This window comes from Oncorhynchus clarkii, chromosome 9 (assembly GCF_045791955.1).
Source record: "Oncorhynchus clarkii lewisi isolate Uvic-CL-2024 chromosome 9, UVic_Ocla_1.0, whole genome shotgun sequence".
Lineage (NCBI taxonomy): Eukaryota > Metazoa > Chordata > Actinopteri > Salmoniformes > Salmonidae > Oncorhynchus > Oncorhynchus clarkii.
In genome coordinates, this window is record NC_092155.1 from 71,019,944 (window position 1) to 71,040,344 (window position 20,401).

A 20,401-nucleotide genomic window follows, 5' to 3' on the forward strand; every position below is an offset into this window, starting at 1 on the left:
CATTATGATGAGGAGGGGGATGAGGAGGAGGAAGGAGAGGAGGAGGAGGGAGATGATTATGTACTGTAGCATTATGATGAGGAGGAAGAGGATGTACTGTAGCATTATGATGAGGAGGAAGAGGATGTACTGTAGCATTATGATGAGGAGGAAGAGGATGTACTGTAGCATTATGAAGAGGAGGGAGATGATTATGTACTGTAGCATTATGAAGAGGAGGGAGATGATTATGTACTGTAGCATTATGATGAGGAGGAAGAGGATGTACTGTAGCATTATGATGAGGAGGAGGATGTACTGTAGCATTATGATGAGGAGGAGGATGTACTGTAGCATTATGATGAGGAGGAAGAGGATGTACTGTAGCATTATGATGAGGAGGAAGAGGATGTACTGTAGCATTATGATGAGGAGGAAGAGGATGTACTGTAGCATTATGATGAGGAGGAAGAGGATGTACTGTAGCATTATGATGAGGAGGAAGAGGATGTACTGTAGCATTATGATGAAGAGGAGGATGTACTGTAGCATTATGATGAGGAGGAGGATGTACTGTAGCATTATGATGAGGAGGAGGAGGATGTACTGTAGCATTATGATGAGGAGGAAGAGGATGTACTGTAGCATTATGATGAGGAGGAAGAGGATGTACTGTAGCATTATGATGAGGAGGAAGAGGATGTACTGTAGCATTATGATGAGGAGGAAGAGGATGTACTGTAGCATTATGATGAGGAGGAAGAGGATGTACTGTAGCATTATGATGAGGAGGAAGAGGATGTACTGTAGCATTATGATGAGGAGGGGGATGATTATGTACTGTAGCATTATGATGAGGAGGGGGATGTACTGTAGCATTATGATGAGGAGGAAGAGGATGTACTGTAGCATTATGATGAGGAGGGGGATGATTATGTACTGTAGCATTATGAGGAGGAAGAGGATGTACTGTAGCATTATGATGAGGAGGAAGAGGATGTACTGTAGCATTATGATGAGGAGGAAGAGGATGTACTGTAGCATTATGATGAGGAGGAAGAGGATGTACTGTAGCATTATGATGAGGAGGGGGATGATTATGTACTGTAGCATTATGATGAGGAGGGGGATGATTATGTACTGTAGCATTATGATGAGGAGGAAGAGGATGTACTGTAGCATTATGATGAGGAGGGGGATGATTATGTACTGTAGCATTAGGATGAGGAGGAAGAGGATGTACTGTAGCATTATGATGAGGAGGGGGATGATTATGTACTGTAGCATTATGATGAGGAGGAGGAGGAAGAGGAGGGAGATGATTATGTACTGTAGCATTATGATGAGGAGGAGGAAGAGGAGGAAGAGGATGTACTGTAGCATTATGATGAGGAGGAAGAGGATGTACTGTAGCATTATGATGAGGAGGGGGATGATTATGTACTGTAGCATTATGATGAGGAGGAAGAGGATGTACTGTAGCATTATGATGAGGAGGGGGATGATTATGTACTGTAGCATTATGATGAGGAGGAAGAGGATGTACTGTAGCATTATGATGAGGAGGAAGAGGATGTACTGTAGCATTATGATGAGGAGGGGGATGATTATGTACTGTAGCATTATGATGAGGAGGAAGAGGATGTACTGTAGCATTATGATGAGGAGGGGGATGATTATGTACTGTAGCATTATGATGAGGAGGGGGATGATTATGTACTGTAGCATTATGATGAGGAGGAAGAGGATGTACTGTAGCATTATGATGAGGAGGGGGATGATTATGTACTGTAGCATTATGATGAGGAGGAAGAGGATGTACTGTAGCATTATGATGAGGAGGGGGATGATTATGTACTGTAGCATTATGATGAGGAGGAAGAGGATGTACTGTAGCATTATGATGAGGAGGGGGATGATTATGTACTGTAGCATTATGATGAGGAGGGGGATGATTATGTACTGTAGCATTATGATGAGGAGGAAGAGGATGTACTGTAGCATTATGATGAGGAGGGGGATGATTATGTACTGTAGCATTATGATGAGGAGGAGGAGGAAGAGGAGGGAGATGATTATGTACTGTAGCATTATGATGAGGAGGAGGAAGAGGAGGAAGAGGATGTACTGTAGCATTATGATGAGGAGGAAGAGGATGTACTGTAGCATTATGATGAGGAGGGGGATGATTATGTACTGTAGCATTATGATGAGGAGGAAGAGGATGTACTGTAGCATTATGATGAGGAGGGGGATGATTATGTACTGTAGCATTATGATGAGGAGGAAGAGGATGTACTGTAGCATTATGATGAGGAGGGGGATGATTATGTACTGTAGCATTATGATGAGGAGGAGGATGTACTGTAGCATTATGATGAGGAGGAGGATGTACTGTAGCATTATGATGAGGAGGGGGATGATTATGTACTGTAGCATTATGATGAGGAGGAAGAGGATGTACTGTAGCATTATGATGAGGAGGGGGATGATTATGTACTGTAGCATTATGATGAGGAGGGGGATGATTATGTACTGTAGCGTTATGATGAGGAGGGGGATGATTATGTACTGTAGCATTATGATGAGGAGGAAGAGGATGTACTGTAGCATTATGATGAGGAGGAAGAGGATGTACTGTAGCATTATGATGATGAGGGGGATGATTATGTACTGTAGCATTATGATGAGGAGGGGGATGATTATGTACTGTAGCATTATGATGAGGAGGGGGATGATTATGTACTGTAGCATTATGATGAGGAGGGGGATGATTATGTACTGTAGCATTATGATGAGGAGGAAGAGGATGTACTGTAGCATTATGATGAGGAGGAAGAGGATGTACTGTAGCATTATGATGAGGAGGAAGAGGATGTACTGTAGCATTATGATGAGGAGGGGGATGATTATGTACTGTAGCATTATGATGAGGAGGGGGATGATTATGTACTGTAGCATTATGATGAGGAGGAAGAGGATGTACTGTAGCATTATGATGAGGAGGAAGAGGATGTACTGTAGCATTATGATGAGGAGGAGGATGTACTGTAGCATTATGATGAGGAGGGGGATGATTATGTACTGTAGCATTATGATGAGGAGGGGGATGATTATGTACTGTAGCATTATGATGAGGAGGAAGAGGATGTACTGTAGCATTATGATGAGGAGGAAGAGGATGTACTGTAGCATTATGATGAGGAGGAAGAGGATGTACTGTAGCATTATGATGAGGAGGAGGAGGATGTACTGTAGCATTATGATGAGGAGGAAGAGGATGTACTGTAGCATTATGATGAGGAGGAGGATGAGGAGGGGGATGATTGATGTACTGTAGCATTATGATGAGGAGGAAGAGGATGTACTGTAGCATTATGATGAGGAGGAAGAGGATGTACTGTAGCATTATGATGAGGAGGAGGATGTACTGTAGCATTATGATGAGGAGGAAGAGGATGTACTGTAGCATTATGATGAGGAGGGGGATGTACTGTAGCATTATGATGAGGAGGGGGATGTACTGTAGCATTATGATGAGGAGGAAGAGGATGTACTGTAGCATTATGATGAGGAGGAAGAGGATGTACTGTAGCATTATGATGAGGAGGAAGAGGATGTACTGTAGCATTATGATGAGGAGGGGGATGTACTGTAGCATTATGATGAGGAGGAAGAGGATGTACTGTAGCATTATGATGAGGAGGAAGAGGATGTACTGTAGCATTATGATGAGGAGGAAGAGGATGTACTGTAGCATTATGATGAGGAGGAAGAGGATGTACTGTAGCATTATGATGAGGAGGAAGAGGATGTACTGTAGCATTATGATGAGGAGGAAGAGGATGTACTGTAGCATTATGATGAGGAGGAAGAGGATGTACTGTAGCATTATGATGAGGAGGAAGAGGATGTACTGTAGCATTATGATGAGGAGGAAGAGGATGTACTGTAGCATTATGATGAGGAGGAAGAGGATGTACTGTAGCATTATGATGAGGAGGAAGAGGATGTACTGTAGCATTATGATGAGGAGGGGGATGATTATGTACTGTAGCATTATGATGAGGAGGAAGAGGATGTACTGTAGCATTATGATGAGGAGGAAGAGGATGTACTGTAGCATTATGATGAGGAGGAAGAGGATGTACTGTAGCATTATGATGAGGAGGAAGAGGATGTACTGTAGCATTATGATGAGGAGGAAGAGGATGTACTGTAGCATTATGATGAGGAGGAAGAGGATGTACTGTAGCATTATGATGAGGAGGAAGAGGATGTACTGTAGCATTATGATGAGGAGGAGGAGGATGTACTGTAGCATTATGATGAGGAGGAAGAGGATGTACTGTAGCATTATGATGAGGAGGAGGAGGATGTACTGTAGCATTATGATGAGGAGGGGGATGAGGAGGAGGAAGAGGAGGGAGATGATTATGTACTGTAGCATTATGATGAGGAGGAAGAGGATGTACTGTAGCATTATGATGAGGAGGAAGAGGATGTACTGTAGCATTATGATGAGGAGGAGGATGTACTGTAGCATTATGATGAGGAGGGGGATGAGGAGGAGGAAGAGGAGGGAGATGATTATGTACTGTAGCATTATGATGAGGAGGAAGAGGATGTACTGTAGCATTATGATGAGGAGGAAGAGGATGTACTGTAGCATTATGATGAGGAGGAAGAGGATGTACTCCTACTCCTTTTTATTCTCTTCATTTGTCTTCTCCCCGCTCTCGCTCTCTCTCTGTTTCTATGTTCTCACTCCTTCTTTTATCCCTCTCATTCTCCACCTCCTCTCATTCTCCACCTTATCTCATTCTCCACCTCTTGTCAATCTCCACCTCCTGTCATTCTCCACCTCATCTCATCTCATTCTCCACCTCCTGTCATTCTCCACCTCATCTCATCTCATTCTCCACCTCCTGTCATTCTCCACCTTATCTCATTCTCCACCTCCTGTCATTCTCCACCTCATCTCATTCTCCACATCCTGTCATTCTCCACCTCAACTCATTCTCCACCTCCTGTCATTCTCCACCTTATCTCATTCTCCACCTCTTGTCAATCTCCACCTCCTGTCATTCTCCACCTCAACTCATTCTCCACCTCCTGTCATTCTCCACCTTATCTCATTCTCCACCTCTTGTCAATCTCCACCTCCTGTCATTCTCCACCTCAACTCATTCTCCACCTCCTGTCATTCTCCACCTCATCTCATTCTCCACCTCATCTCATTCTCCACCTCAACTCATTCTCCACCTCCTGTCATTCTCCACCTTATCTCATTCTCCACCTCTTGTCATTCTCCACCTCCTGTCATTCTCCACCTCCTGCTATTCTCCACCTCATTTCATTCTCTACCTCATCTCATTCTCCACCTCCTGCCATTCTCCACCTCCTGTCATTCTCCACCTCATCTCATTCTCCACCTCCTGTCATTCTCCACCTCATCTCATTCTCCACCTCATCTCATTCTCTACTTCATCTCATTCTCCACCTCATCTCATTCTCCACCTCAAATCAAATCAAAATCAAATGTATTTATATAGCCCTTTGTACATCAGCTGATATCTCAAAGTACAGAAACCCAGCCTAAAACCCCAAACAGCAAGCAATGCAGGTGTAGAAGCACCTCATCTCATTCTCCACCTCTTCTCATGCTCCACCTCATCTCATTCTCCACCTCATCTCATTCTCCACCTCCTGCCATTCTCCACCTCATCTCATTCTCCACCTCATCGCATTACATATTTTTCAGAGTTTCTCTCTTGACCCCATTATTCAAATCAGTCGCGACCCCTAGTTTGGTGAAAGCTGGGTTAATTAATATAAGGGAGACTGAAAATGTACGTTTTCAGGGTTGTTTTAGAGCTCAAAGCAGTAACAGAACATAAATCTATAGACCACAGCATAAATCCCAGCAATCTCCCTGATTAGGAGTATCAGTGTGGACCGTGTGATGGAGAGAGTCATGGAGCGTCATTATGACTTTGACCTGACCTACATCACCGAGGGGATCATCTCTGTGTTCTTCCCCCCTCTGCTGGACGAGCAGCGCTACCGTCTCAACCTCAAGGAGGTGACCGCCATGCTCAGGTCCAAGCACCAGGACAAGTTCCTGGTGAGTACAGTACTTCCTGCCGCTGATGTAGACATGGGCTTCCAATATCCACAATACCAACCTAGCACTTAATATGAAGGAATGCATTCTAAGTGGTATGCTGGTATGGATATTGGAAAGTAGCCATACACTCAGTGATGCTTTCATATGGGGGGGGGGGGGTCCGGCGGGGGGCTGGGACCCCCTTTTCGAAAGTTTGAGAATCTTTCAAACAATTGAAACAACCTTTTCCTGCAATCTAAAGCCATAATCATAATGTTTAATTCTATGCCAAAGAAACATCAAGCTTAGCATCTCTCTTGAGCTGTCTGTATCCTCTTGGTTATTTTTTTAAAATAAACTAAATATGCTTCTCTGCATCCCTGCTAAAATCTGGATAAAAGGTTGAAATAAATGTTTGTCTTATTCAGTACATTTAGTAATTGCTTGCTTTTCTAAAGTCTACCAACCTTGCCAGCAGACAAGCTAGCTACTCTAACTTGATTGATAGCCTGAAATGGATTCTTGGTAGCTAATTGGGAGATGAGGTTGGGAGATTCGGATCCTAGCTGGGTTAGCTAAAGACAACTTAATAAAATGGCTAGGTGGCTAGTAGTATTACAGAGAAACAACAACAACAAAATAAACCAAAAAATATTATTATTTTATTTATTATTTTTTAATTAAAAGACTAATCTGAGGGGGCACGTGCTCCTGTGCCCCCTATGGGCATGACGCCTCTGCTTGCTGGGCTGGTTGAACACACATCATTCATTTGAATATCCATTTTCCTTTCAGCTCTTCAACCTCTCTGAACGACACCATGACATCACCCGCATGAATCCAAAGGTATCATTTTAGATTTTCTGTATCAATACTGTATCAGTTTCTAAGGCTAAGTATATTAATGTACTTTTCCTCACTATTTTCCCATGTGGTCCAGGTCCTTGACTTCGGCTGGCCTGACTTCCATGCCCCTCCCCTGGACAAGATCTGTGCCATGTGTAAGGCCATGGAGACGTGGCTGACCTCCGACCCCCAGCATGTGGTGGTCCTGCACTGCAAGGTCAGGGTTCAGGCTTGCTTCTGACTAGGTTTTAAAGGGTAGTTTTGTTGTTTTTAAGGGCTTTTAGGGGCTGCTGGCTTCACATAGATGACTCATGTATTTCACTCACAGATGCTCTTTGATCAGTGCAGTAAGTCATCTTTGTATCTTTTCACTGTGAAATGTTGAAATTGCTATGAGATCTTGTAGGGGTAGTGACATTTGTGTCTTTAAAACAATAATAATCCGTTCCTCAAGCCCGGGGCTAAAAACCGTTGGGACTTCACGTTCTTTTGGCACTGATCTTTCTCCTTCAGGGCAACAAGGGCAAAACAGGAGTGATTATTGCAGCCTACATGCACTACAGCAAGATCTCTGCAGGGTGAGTGTCCTGTCCCGCATCCAAAGCCACAGTTTCCACACTGAGCATGGTTTAGGGCTGTAGTAGTGGAAACTGGCTTGTTCTTTGGCTCAAGCCAGCTGCATTCATGTACTTCTGGCTCTTAGTGAGCCTGGTCTTGTCCATTATGGGAAAGTTATGTAAATGTTGTATAATTCTCTACGTGAAGTGTGTATTCTTGTTGTGCGGTGTGTCACTTTAATTCTGTGTTTTTTTGTGTTTGAGCAGGGCAGACCAGGCCCTCAGCACCCTGGCCATGAGGAAGTTCTGCGAGGATAAGGTATCTTCCTCCCTCCAACCGTCCCAAAACAGGTAAGCACCGTCTTGTTGTCCATGTTGTCTATATCACTAACCAACAAGTGCTGTAAATGTCTGTATGTCTCTCTCGCTCTTCCCTCTTCCTTCCCATCCCTTTCTCTCCGGTAGACACTGAGTATACAAAACATTAAGAACACGTGCTCTTTCCATGACATAGACGGACCAGGTGTATCCAGCTGAAAGCTATGATCCGTTATTGATGTTAAATCCACTTTAATCAGTGTAAATGAAGGGGAGGAGACAGGTTAAGACGCGGACTGTGTATTTGTGCCATTCAGGGGGTGAATGGGCAAGACAAAACACTTAAGTGCCTTTGAACGGGGTATGGTAGTAGGTGCCAGGCATAGCGGTCTATGTCAACAACTGCAACGCTGCTGGATTTTTCATGCTCAACAGTTTCCTGTGGGTATCAAGAATGGTCCACCACCCAAAGGACTTCCAGCCAACTTGACACAACTGTTGCAGCACTGGGAGTCAACATGGGCCAACATCCCTGTGGAACGCTTTTGACACCTTGTAGAGTCCATGCCTAACCGAATTGAGGCTGTTCTGAGGGCAAAAGGGGAGGTGTTCCTGTTTGGTATACTCAGTGTATATATTACTTCATGCATCCTTTTCACCTACATTCAGTGTCGTTTTATTTGATTTGATGTTGTCTTTTGTGATGTATGCTTACAAATCACCCAGCCCTCCCTCTCTCTCTCTCTGTCTCTCTCTCTCTCTCGCTCTCTCTCTCACGCTGCCCTCCCTCCCTCCCTCTCTATCTCTCTCTCTCTCGCTCTCTCTCTCACTCTTCCCTCTCTATCTCTCTCTCTCTTCTCTCTCTCTCTCTCTCTCTCTCTCTCTCTCTCTCTCTCTCTCTCTCTCTCACGCTGCCCACCCTCCCTCTCTCCCTCTCTCTCTCTCTCTCACGCTGCCCTCCCTCCCTCCATCCCTCTCTCTCTTCCCTCTCTCTCGCTCTCTCTCACACTGCCCTCCCTCCATCCCTCCCTCCCTCTCTATCTCTCTCTCTCTCTCTCCCTCTCTCTCTCTCTCTCTCTCTCACACTGCCCTCCCTCCCTCTCTCTCTTCCCTCTCTCTCGCTCTCTCTCACACTGCCCTCCCTCCATCCCTCCATCCATCCCTCCCTCCCTCTCTATCTCTCTCTCTCTCTCTCTCTCTCTCTCTCTCTCTCTCCCTCTCTCTCTCTCTCTCTCTCTCTCACACTGCCCTCCCTCCCTCCCTCTATCTCTCTCACTCCCTCTTCCCCCTCTCTCTCTCTCACGCTGACCTCACTCCATCCATCCCTCCCTCCCTCCCTCCATCCCTCTCTCTCCCACTTCCCTCTCTCTCTCTCTCTCTCTCATGCTGCCCTCCCTCCCTCCCTCTCTATCTCTCTCTCTCTCTCTCTCTCTCAGGTATATCTACTACTTTGGGGGGCTCCTCTCTGGGGCGATCAAGATGAACAGCAGTCTGCTACTCCTCCACCAGGTCCTCATCCCCACGCTTCCTAACTTCCAGGGCAAAGGAGGTGAGGCCGTGCGAGGGGCACCACACACTTGTTTCCCCTGACTGACAGTTGGCTCATCCCATCCTCACATTAGACCACTACACTCGGGTGCTGAGTCTGTCTCAGTCTGTCTTTACAGTAGAGACCGTGGTGTGTGTGTGTGTGTGTGTGTGCGTGCGTGCTAGTGCGTGAATGTGCCAGGTGTGTGTGTGTGTCTGTGAAGGCCTGTCTGTACAGAAGGCTCTGAGATATGGCCCTGTGAATGATAGCAGTGTTTTCAGATGGTCAAATTCACCCTCCACCTACACACTGGGCTGTTTATCTTGAATTGTTTGACGGATAGAGACAGAGACAGTCAGCACATTCCACTATGTAACACTGAACACCGCCTCTCTTTATCGTTGCCCAGGTTACTTCCCCTTCCTGAAGATCTACCAGTCCATGCAGCTGGTCTATACATCAGGGATATAGTGAGTCTGCATCACTTCGTGTCTTACAGTATTATCAACCAACACCACTGACAGAAAATACAAATCTCTAACTCGGACAGGATGTGTCTTTAGGCCTATTTGTCCTTGTGTGTGTCTATTTGTATTCATATGTTGTGTGTTGTCTGTCCACAGTGACTTGAAGGGTTCTGTAGGCAGAAGACTGTGTGTGACCATTGAGCCTGCACTGCTGCTGAAGGGAGACATCATGGTGAGTGAGACCATCTGTCTGGCCATTAGACTAGTCCACTTTTTTTCTCAAGTGAAGTCACCGCCTTGCCACTGGCAGTCCATTAAGTATGATTCTTCTCTCCTTCTTCTGTTGCTCTGTTCCCTCTCTACCTCTCTGTCTCTCCCTGCAGGTGAAGTGTTACCACAGACGGGCACAGGGTGCAGAGAGGGACACAGTGTTCAGACTGCAGTTCCACACCTGCACCATCCACGGGGCACAGCTATGGTTCGGCAAGGGGGAGTTGGATGAGGCCTGTACTGGTAGGAACTAGTGGGGTTCTGGGAGGGGGGGGGTCTCTCTGTTCAGGACCTGAGGTATCTGTTTTGTTAGGTCAGTGTGGAACAATAAAGCTTGTCTATTCAACATGGTGGTTAAGGGAAGTGCTCAGTAGAAATGCCTGTATGCAGCAGATGTGTCAAAATGAATCGATCCCTCAACAACACAGTATGTGTGGTGGTCCATTGCTTCATTGTATATTTCCTAATTCTGTGAAATGTTAAATTACTCCCAGCTGACAAGTTGTGCTCTGTATTGAAAAAGCACAAGGGGATTATGTGGCAGTAATGATCCCAATCGGATAAGTACTGACAGAATTGAAAGGAAAACAGTACAATTTATTTTCTCAGATGAACGATTTCCCTCGGATGCCACTGTGGAGTTTGTCTTCTCCTCTGGACCAGAGAAAATGAAAGGTTTGTTTGAACTATGCATTTACAGTGTAACAGTGCCAGGGAACACAATAACAAGTTTGTATTGATGTGTTTGATCACGTGTCTAATAACATGAACTCTCTCCTCAGGGCGTGAGTACCAGAGAAATGACCCTGCTGTCACAGTGGACTACAACACAGCTGACCCAGTGGTGCGCTGGGACTCCTATGAGAACTTCAACCAGCGCTATCAAGACAGCCTCGATGGTACAGTACAGAGCAGTACAGAGAACCAGGGAGACACTCTCAATAATACATTCAGCCCGCAGTTAATACTGTGCTGATGATACTGTACTCTGAAGCTATGTTAAATCTCTGCTCTCTCTCCCCCTCTCAGACATAGCCCACACCAGGGGTCCAGTGGACGGAAGTCTGTACGCCCAGATAAAGAAGCGTCTCTCAGCCCCAGGCTCTGGCTCCCTGACCTCCACCAATGGCAGTCCAGCAGGCACCAGCGAGGAGAGGCCCAGTCAGAGCCAGCTGCTCTCTCCCAGCTCTGACTCTCTCACTCACTCCGGCCACTCGTCTGCCCTCCCAGAGCGTCCAGAGGAGTCCCGAGGGCTCCCGCCACCCACCCGGCAGGAGAGAGAGGACCTGGACCGACTGCTGGGGGGCATCGAGGGGGAGAGGGACGGCCTGGACAGAGAGAGGGAGACTGCCATCCTGGACGATGGGGACTTGTCGTCTGAGCATACAAGCACCCTGAGGCTCGACCGCTCCTGTTCTTGCCGGGTGGGCTACCACTCCCAGCGCTGTGCCGAGCCCGGCTGTGACCGACTCCACCTCATGTCCAGCGGCTACTACCGGGACAGAGCTCCGGGCACCAATGGCCACCCTGGGTCACCGCCCTTGACTAACCCTGCCACCGTCCCCTCACATATGGACCTGTGTCAGCACTACAGCCCACACCCTCACCCCCATCAGGCCCTGCCTCCCCCTGACCTGGTATGGAACCGCCAACAGGGCCCTCCACACTACCTGCACCGTGAGGGACCCTCTCGTCACCCCTCTCTGTGCCCCTATCCATCCCAGGACCTGACCTCTCACCTCCACACCCTTCAACCCGGGCGCCTGCTCTGTAGAAGTGATGACTATGGTCCGTACCACCACCCTCCCTCACATACCCACCATCACCCTCACCACCCCAAGTCCTCCGGGTCCTACCAAGATATGCTGCTGCTGGACGGCATGCCGCCCCCTGGCTGCCCCTGCCGGGACTGCCTCATCAGGAGGGAGGATTCAGCCTTCCACGGCCTGCGGCTGGAGCGAGGAGAGAGCTTCCACTGGGACAGAGAGGCAGAACTGAAGCATCGGGAAGCAGGGCTAAGGAGAGTAAGGGAGTCTGAGCTGCCTAGAGGGGCAGAGATGCACTGGGAGAGGGAGGCAGGGGGACTGAGAAGAGGCAGGGAGGTGTCACTGCATTGGGAGAGAGACAGGGAGGCAGAGCTCCAATGGGAGAGGGAGAGAAAGGCCGACTATTGGCACCGGAGGGCCTACAGGCTTCAGGACCACGAGTTACCTGCCTTCACCTTTGACCCTCTGCCGTCTGGCCACCCTGCGTACCCAGAGGCGTCTCGCTCCCACGGCCACGCCCACCTGGACCTGAAGTACAGCAGCAGCAGCAGCAGTGGCTACCAGACCCCGCACCAGGTCTGCCTCTGCTCCCACTACCAGCCCTCCCCCTCTGAGAGCAGGGGTTATGCCTCAGGTTACCAGTCTGAGTCCACCTCCCCTCAGCCCCCTCCCTCCACCCTGTCAGGCCCCTGCAGCCACACCAGAGGGCCAGCAGACCACCACCCCGAAGCTCACACTCAGCAGTACCCATCTGAGAGCCAGACAGGTGAGACAACCCCCACTGTATAAGATGATTTCATGAAATACATTTAAACCAATGTAGGAAATCATTATTCAACTGACAGTTCTGTCACATAAAGTCATTCTCTCTGTTCGCTGTCTTCCATAAGATGGAAGGGGGATGAGTGAGAACGTGAGTTGGCGGGACCACATCTCCCAGGGTTCCTTCAAGAGGATGCATCCTTCAAGAGATGTCCGGTGTTCCACGCCCTCTGACCTCTCTAGGCCGCCCACCCCTGTTCTCACCAGCAGCCCTCTGTGCACACAAGAAAGGTGCCTATTCTGCTGTCTTCTTTTTAACATCTGCAAAAGTCACATATCAGAAATTAAACATTCCAACATTACATGTAAGAATATATTGCATACCTCTTTAATATGACTTTCTGTTTGTTTCAGCCTCAGTCTAGGTGTGCACTCACTAGTTGGATCGACTGACATAGTCAACAGTGACTGTGAGTCTGTCCAGTCTCAGGATAGGCCCCGCAGTGCTGCTGCTCAGAGGTTGCAGGTCAACCAGCAACACATCCCTGACCCTTTACAGTCTACATCCGTGACACCCACACCTTCCCCCACCCAACCCAACAGCCACTGGACCAGACTGACAGCAACACAACCACCCTCACCTTACCAGCCCCAGAACCACAGTGCTACATCTTCACCCTACCAGCCCCAGAACCACAGTGCTACATCTTCACCCTACCAGCCCCAGAACCACAGCGCTACATCTTCACCCTACCAGTCCCAGAACCACAGTGCTACATCTTCACCCCACCAGCCCCAGAACCACAGTGCTACACCTTCACCCCACCAGCCCCAGAACCACAGTGCTACAACTTCACCCCACCAGCCCCAGAACCACAGTGCTACAACTTCACCCCACCAGCCCCAGAACCACAGTGCTACATCTTCACCCTACCAGCCCCAGAACCACAGTGCTACATCTTCACCCCACCAGCCCCAGAACCACAGTGCTACATCTTCACCCTACCAGCCCCAGAACCACAGTGCTACATCTTCACCCCACCAGCCCCAGAACCACAGTGCTACATCTTCACCCCACCAGCCCCAGAACCACAGCGCTACATCTTCACCCCACCAGCCCCAGAACCACAGCGCTACATCTTCACCCCACCAGCCCCAGAACCACAGTGCTACATCTTCACCCTACCAGCCCCAGAACCACAGTGCTACATCTTCACCCCACCAGCCCCAGAACCACAGTGCTACACCTTCACCCCACCAGCCCCAGAACCACAGTGCTACATCTTCACCCCACCAGCCCCAGAACTACAGCGCTACATCTTCTCCCCACCAGCCCCAGAACCACAGTACTACATCTTCACCCCACCAGCCCCAGAACCACAGTGCTACATCTTCACCCCACCAGCCCCAGAACCACAGTGCTACATCTTCACCCCACCAGCCCCAGAACCACAGTGCTACATCTTCACCCCACCAGCCCCAGAACCACAGTGCTACATCTTCACCCCACCAGCCCCAGAACCACAGCGCTACATCTTCACCCCACCAGCCCCAGAACCACAGCGCTACATCTTCACCCCACCAGCCCCAGAACCACAGCGCTACATCTTCTCCCCACCAGCCCCAGAACCACAGTGCTACATCTTCACCCCACCAGCCCCAGAACCACAGTGCTACATCTTCACCCCACCAGCCCCAGAACTACATTGCTACATCTTCACCCTCAACTACAACCAGCCAGCCCAGCAACCACTGCCACCATGCTACGCCCACTCAGACACCCACTGAGAAAGCTAGCCTAACTGGTCCAAAGACCATCCATCCTACAGAGACTGCTGTACTGCCTCCTGTTGCCCAGCCCCAGTTCCAGTCCCCCAACCCTGTACCTGGAGCATGTCCACTCAGGAAACTGACCACAGAGGTCCCTAAATCCAGCTCCACCCTCACCTCGGCCCCTTCCTCCCCCCAGCCTCCCATCAGCAGTCTGGAGGGGTCCCACTCCTCAGAGCCTCCTGTTCCCGGCTTCGCCACCCTGGGCCGGAGGTTGATGCTGGTCACTGAGCCCCCAGGACCCCTGCAGCACTACCCTGGCATGGAGGGCAGCACCAGCGGGCACTCTCCAGCCCCTGAGGTACACACCACCCCCACATTCCCCATCTCTGCCACCGGCTGCTATCCCCCATCAGACCCACATGTGCCATACTTGAGCTACACTGCTGTCACCATCCCCCAGTGCCCACTCCCAGAGAAACAGGGTCAGTCTGCACAGCCAGGGTCGCCTAATTGCGGGTTGAGGACCCTGAGGCCAACCCCCTCACAGCACCATGTCACCTTCTCTCCAACGGTGGGGGAGATGGCGCCCCCTGCAGGCCAAGGAGAGGGAATGCTATCTCTGGAGAGTGAGATGGCAGGCAGAGTCAGTGTTACGTTTGTCCAGGACAACTCACGCTTCTGGTACAAGCCTGGCATCTCCAGGGACCAAGGTAACCTCAGTTTCCGTTTTACTTTTCATAAAGGAAGCAGACTGTTATGCAATATGTATGAACCTTTTTCATGTCTATTTTCTCTATTCCTGTAGCCATAGCTGCGCTGAAGGAGAGAGAACCAGGGGCCTTTCTTATCCGGGACAGCAACTCCTTCCAGGGAGCCTATGGCCTGGCGCTGAAAGTGGCCACCCCGCCCGCTAACCTCAACAACCCCAGCAGCAGAGGTATGACTCAACGACTGCCCCTTGCCTACGTCTCAACCACCTAGATTTCTTCAACACAAAGCACTTCAATTTCTGCTAGCTAGTAATGTTCTCCCTGTAACACACACACACAGTGGTCGATCCATTGGAGCAGCTGGTGCGACACTTCCTGATTGAGACGGGCCCCCGTGGAGTGAAGATCAAAGGGTGTCAGAATGAGCCCCACTTTGGTGAGTTGTTCATAATGAATAGGATGCTCTCCGTTTTGGGCTACATTGTTCGTTTTCAGTCATTTCAAGTGATATGTTCTATAGTTGTTCTGCCCAATGGAGATTTTAGTCTAATTGTGTGTGTGTGTGTGTGTGTGTGTGTGTGTGTGTGTGTGTGTGTGTGTGTGTGTGTGTGTGTGTGTGTGTGTGTGTGTGTGTGTGTGTGTGTTGTGTGTGTGTTGTGTGTGTGTGTACGTGCGTGTTCCACAGGGAGTTTGTCTGCGTTAGTATACCAGCACTCCATCACTCCCATCTCTTTGCCCTGTTCCCTACGGATCCCAGAGAAAGGTCAGCAGCAACATCCAGACAACCCATTATGGACTGTAATGAGTTGGCCTACTGACACTCAACATCCCAACAACCCATTATGTACTGTAATGAGTTAGCCTACTGACACTCAACATCTCAACAACCCATGATGGACTGTAATGAGTTAGCCTACTGACACTCAACATCCCAACAACCCATTATGGGCTGTAATGAGTTAGCCTACTGACACTCAACATCCCAACAACCCATTATGGACTGTAATGAGTTGGCCTACTGACACTCAACATCCCAACAACCCATTATGGGCTGTAATGAGTTAGCCTACTGACACTCAACATCCCAACAACCCATTATGGGCTGTAATGAGTTAGCCTACTGACACTCAACATCCCAACAACCCATTATGGGCTGTAATGAGTTAGCCTACTGACACTCAACATCCCAACAACCCGTTATGGGCTGTAATGAGTTGGCCTACTGACACTCAACATCCCAACAACCCATTATGGACTGTAATGAGTTAGCCTACTGACACTCAACATCCCAACAACCCATTATGGACTGTAATGAGTTGGCCTACTGACACTCAACATCCCAACAACCCATTATGGACTGTAATGAGTTAGCCTACTGACACTCAACATTCCAACAACCCATGATGGACTGTAATGAGTTAGCCTACTGACACTCAACATCCCAACAACCCATTATAGACTGTAATGAGTTAGCCTACTAAAGAACCAGTCCACACCTAAGTAAAATAAGCAGTTTTATAACCATTGATGCTAAGTACCCTCTCACAATCAAATCACGAGACAATTTGTGCTGAAAATGCAAATAATTACTGACTTCTGGCCTGGTGGGAACATTTCCAGCCATGCCCTCCTGATGGAGACAAAGTATATGATGCCCTCTTGTTTGCATCTCCGTGTTGTAGATCCCATTGGAGAAATGCAAGAGCTGCAGTCGACTGCTAGTAACATGAGCACAGCTTCAGACCTGCTCAAACAGGGTGCAGGTGAGTTCCATGAATCAGTTATCATAATGTTCAATCACTAATGGCTGCATTCCTGCTGTTGTTGGTGAGAGACCCTGTTGTGTGTGACATCTACGATCACCACAGTGCTCTGAAGTGATCCCCATCGTTACATCCCTGTTTGTCTGAGTGGTAACTGTCCCGCCCCACCCCCTCTCTTCTCCAGCCTGTAATGTGCTTTACCTGAACTCTGTGGAGACTGAGTCACTGACCGGACCCCAGGCCATCTCCAGAGCAACCGGAGCCACCCTGGCACAGAACCCCCGGCCAGCGGCCACAGTGGTCCACTTCAAAGTGTCCTCACAGGGCATCACACTGACCGACAGCCAACGCAGGTAACATGACCACTGACCAGTTCATATTGCCTAAATTTCTGAGGCCCATCACCCATGTTCAGTATATCATTAGCGATAAGTAAAGAAAATTGGAAGAAAGGTTTGCATGGATGTATTGTGGTAGATTAGTGGAGATGTTTGGGATATCAATGGTCACACTGAATGGTCTGTCTGTCTGTCTGTCTGTCTGTCTGTCTGTCTATCTATCTATTTATCTATCTATAGGGTGTTCTTCAGGAGACACTACCCAGTCAATAGTGTGACCTTCAGCAGCATCGACCCCCAGGACAGGAGGTGGGCACTGGAGCCAGCCAGCACAGACCACAACCTAATCACAACCACGGTCAACCCAGATATGACAGATAGGCTGTAGATCCTACTGAAGACTGAGATGTTATTGAAACCAGTGCCAGGCAGTATCACATCAGTACTATAGCCTCAATATAATGGAAACATTCTGACCACACAGTATTACATCAGTACTATATCCTCAATATAATGGAAACATTCTGACCACACAGTATTACATCAGTACTATAGCCTCAATATAAGGAAACATTCTGACCACACAGTATTACATCAGTACTATATCCTCAATATAATGGAAACATTCTGACCACACAGTATTACATCAGTACTATATCCTCAATATAATGGAAACATTCTGACCACACAGTATTACATCAGTACTATATCCTCAATATAATGGAAACTTTCTGACCACACAGTATTACATCAGTACTATATCCTCAATATAATGGAAACATTCTGACCACACAGTATTACATCAGTACTATATCCTCAATATAATGGAAACTTTCTGACCACACAGTATTACATCAGTACTATATCCTTAATATAATGGAAACATTCTGACCACACAGTGTATCTACACCATCCATTTAAATAAGAGAATACAGGCATTTCAATCATCACCATATTTCATTCATCTTGCTGTAAACCTGTGCATGGATCTGTATGAGCTTGAATTGTGTCTGTGTGTGTGTGTGTGTGTGTGTGTGTGTGTGTGTGTGTGTGTGTGTGTGTGTGTGTGTGTGTGTGTGTGTGTGTGTGCGTGCGTGCGTGTGTGCGAGTGTGTGTGCGTGCACGAGTGTGTGAGATGGAGAGAGTGTGTGTGTGTGTGTGTGTGTGTGTGTGCGTGCGTGCGTGCGTGCGAGTGTGTGTGCGTGCACGAGTGTGTGAGATGGAGAGAGTGTGTGCGTGTGTGTGTGTGTGTGTGTGTGTGCGTGCGTGCGTGCGTGCGAGTGTGTGTGCGTGCACGAGTGTGTGAGATGGAGAGAGTGTGTGCATGTGAGATGGAGAGAGTGTGTGGTATGTGTATAACTGGGTATTGCAGGCCTTGGCTGTGAACGTAAGCTGTACCTATGCCTCTGTGCTTGTTTGAGAGCTCTGTCTGTCTCTTTGCTTCAGGTGGACTAACTCAGACAGCACAACTTCTAAGTAAGTGCTCTACGTGTCTGGACATGTTGGTTTTGGAGCACTTAATGTGTGTTGACAATGTTTGATTACCTGCATGGCATCTTATTTCTTCTGTGCCTTGGCCGTCATCCCGGTAAATATCTGTGGATCATGAACACAGTCTCAAATTCATGTTCACAAATATCTATGCTCACAGTTCCTGTTTTATGCCAATTTACGAAATCTGTGGGGTTTGATGATTTTAAAAAATATATTGTATTTTAGCTTAGGAGGTATTATGCTAACGTGATCCACCATCCTGAACGTTGGTCTCTCGTTTCCCTTCACTGAATCTGAGAGGGCGAAACAGAATGGAAGCTTGTGAGATCAGGATGGTTGAACAAGGCAAATATTATCCTTCCAGGTCGTACCTTCTACTACAGTAACTGTAATTACCTGGCCCATACTTTAGTCTCACCCTGTTTCCTTCTCAAGAGTTGATCAAAGAGGTCTCAGTCGTCATATCAAACCAGTAAGAATGGGCATCACCATGTCTTAGTAAGTGTGTATTTCTCCCCCCTCTATCTCTTTCCTTTCCCCTCTCTTTCTCCTCCTCCTCCTCCTGTTCAATAGGGTGTTTGGGTTTGTAGCCAAGAAGCCAGGCAGCATGGCAGAGAATGTGTGTCATCTGTTTGCCGAGCTCGACCCGGAGCAGCCTGCCTCAGCCATCGTCAACTTCATCAACAAGGTGATGTTAGGGCCGCAGCGCAGGTAGAGAGACAGAAAAGGACCCAGCCAATGACCTGTCACCACAACAACACTGTCACAACTCCTAAAGAGAATCAGGAGGCTACAGAAATGCTTTACAGACCCATAAAGCGCCAGTGGTGGTGGCATCTTTTCAAAGACTGAGTTTGGACCCCAAAGGCTCAACATTTTAAACACGACTGCCATTTTGAATTATAATCTAAACGTAATCGTTGTTTATATTCTAATGTCTATAATGCCGCCATTGATAGTTGCCTTCGAGATACCAAAGCTTTGTTGTCACTTGTTAGTCAGTAATCTACGGTATCAATAAGTAGCCTAGTCTACCAAAGATCTTGCCTCAACCCTGTCACTCTCCCTTTGACAATCATAAGTGTAAGTCAAACACAATGTATAAGATGATATAGTCCTACAGCAGGCTACAGTAGGCTACAGTAGGCTACATTGGGCTACAGTAGATTACAGTAGGCTACATTAGGCTACAGTAGATTACAGTAGGCTACATTAGGCTACAGTAGATTACAGTAGGCTACAGTAGACTGACTACATTAGGCTACAGTAGATTACAGTAGGCTACAGTAGACTGACTACATTAGGCTACAGTAGATTACAGTAGGCTACAGTAGACTGACTACATTAGGCTACAGTAGATTACAGTAGGCTACAGTAGACTGACTACATTAGGCTACAGTAGACTACAGTAGGCTACTGTAGACTGACTACATTAGGCTACAGTAGATTACAGTAGGCTACAGTAGACTGACTACATTAGGCTACAGTAGATTACAGTAGGCTACAGTAGACTGACTACATTAGGCTACAGTAGATTACAGTAGGCTACAGTAGACTGACTACATTAGGCTACAGTAGATTACAGTAGGCTACAGTAGACTGACTACATTAGGCTACAGTAGACTACAGTAGGCTACTGTAGACTGACTACATTAGGCTACAGTAGATTACAGTAGGCTACAGTAGACTGACTACATTAGGCTACAGTAGATTACAGTAGG

At 47.8% G+C, this 20,401-nt stretch overlaps 1 protein-coding gene across 4 annotated transcripts in view; it reads left to right on the plus strand.

Moving 5' to 3' along the window:
* The window catches only part of LOC139416894 (tensin-2-like), a 56,670-nt gene extending 36,398 nt beyond the window's left edge, over positions 1-20,272 (plus strand). For all 4 annotated transcript variants that reach the window (XM_071166056.1, XM_071166054.1, XM_071166055.1 and 1 more), the window contains exons 7-28: positions 5,923-6,106; positions 6,884-6,934; positions 7,029-7,151; positions 7,448-7,512; positions 7,759-7,842; positions 9,246-9,358; positions 9,747-9,807; positions 9,961-10,036; positions 10,188-10,317; positions 10,684-10,749; positions 10,857-10,973; positions 11,104-12,606; positions 12,731-12,893; positions 13,017-15,085; positions 15,181-15,312; positions 15,426-15,521; positions 15,771-15,848; positions 16,768-16,848; positions 17,033-17,201; positions 17,427-17,495; positions 18,633-18,662; positions 19,254-20,272. In XM_071166056.1, the coding sequence (XP_071022157.1) occupies positions 5,945-6,106; positions 6,884-6,934; positions 7,029-7,151; positions 7,448-7,512; positions 7,759-7,842; positions 9,246-9,358; positions 9,747-9,807; positions 9,961-10,036; positions 10,188-10,317; positions 10,684-10,749; positions 10,857-10,973; positions 11,104-12,606; positions 12,731-12,893; positions 13,017-15,085; positions 15,181-15,312; positions 15,426-15,521; positions 15,771-15,848; positions 16,768-16,848; positions 17,033-17,201; positions 17,427-17,495; positions 18,633-18,662; positions 19,254-19,395 (5,580 nt within the window). In that variant the 5' untranslated portion in view covers positions 5,923-5,944 and the 3' untranslated portion in view covers positions 19,396-20,272. The remainder of the gene's footprint in view (positions 1-5,922; positions 6,107-6,883; positions 6,935-7,028; positions 7,152-7,447; positions 7,513-7,758; positions 7,843-9,245; positions 9,359-9,746; positions 9,808-9,960; positions 10,037-10,187; positions 10,318-10,683; positions 10,750-10,856; positions 10,974-11,103; positions 12,607-12,730; positions 12,894-13,016; positions 15,086-15,180; positions 15,313-15,425; positions 15,522-15,770; positions 15,849-16,767; positions 16,849-17,032; positions 17,202-17,426; positions 17,496-18,632; positions 18,663-19,253) is intronic.
* Positions 20,273-20,401: the final 129 nt, after the last annotated feature.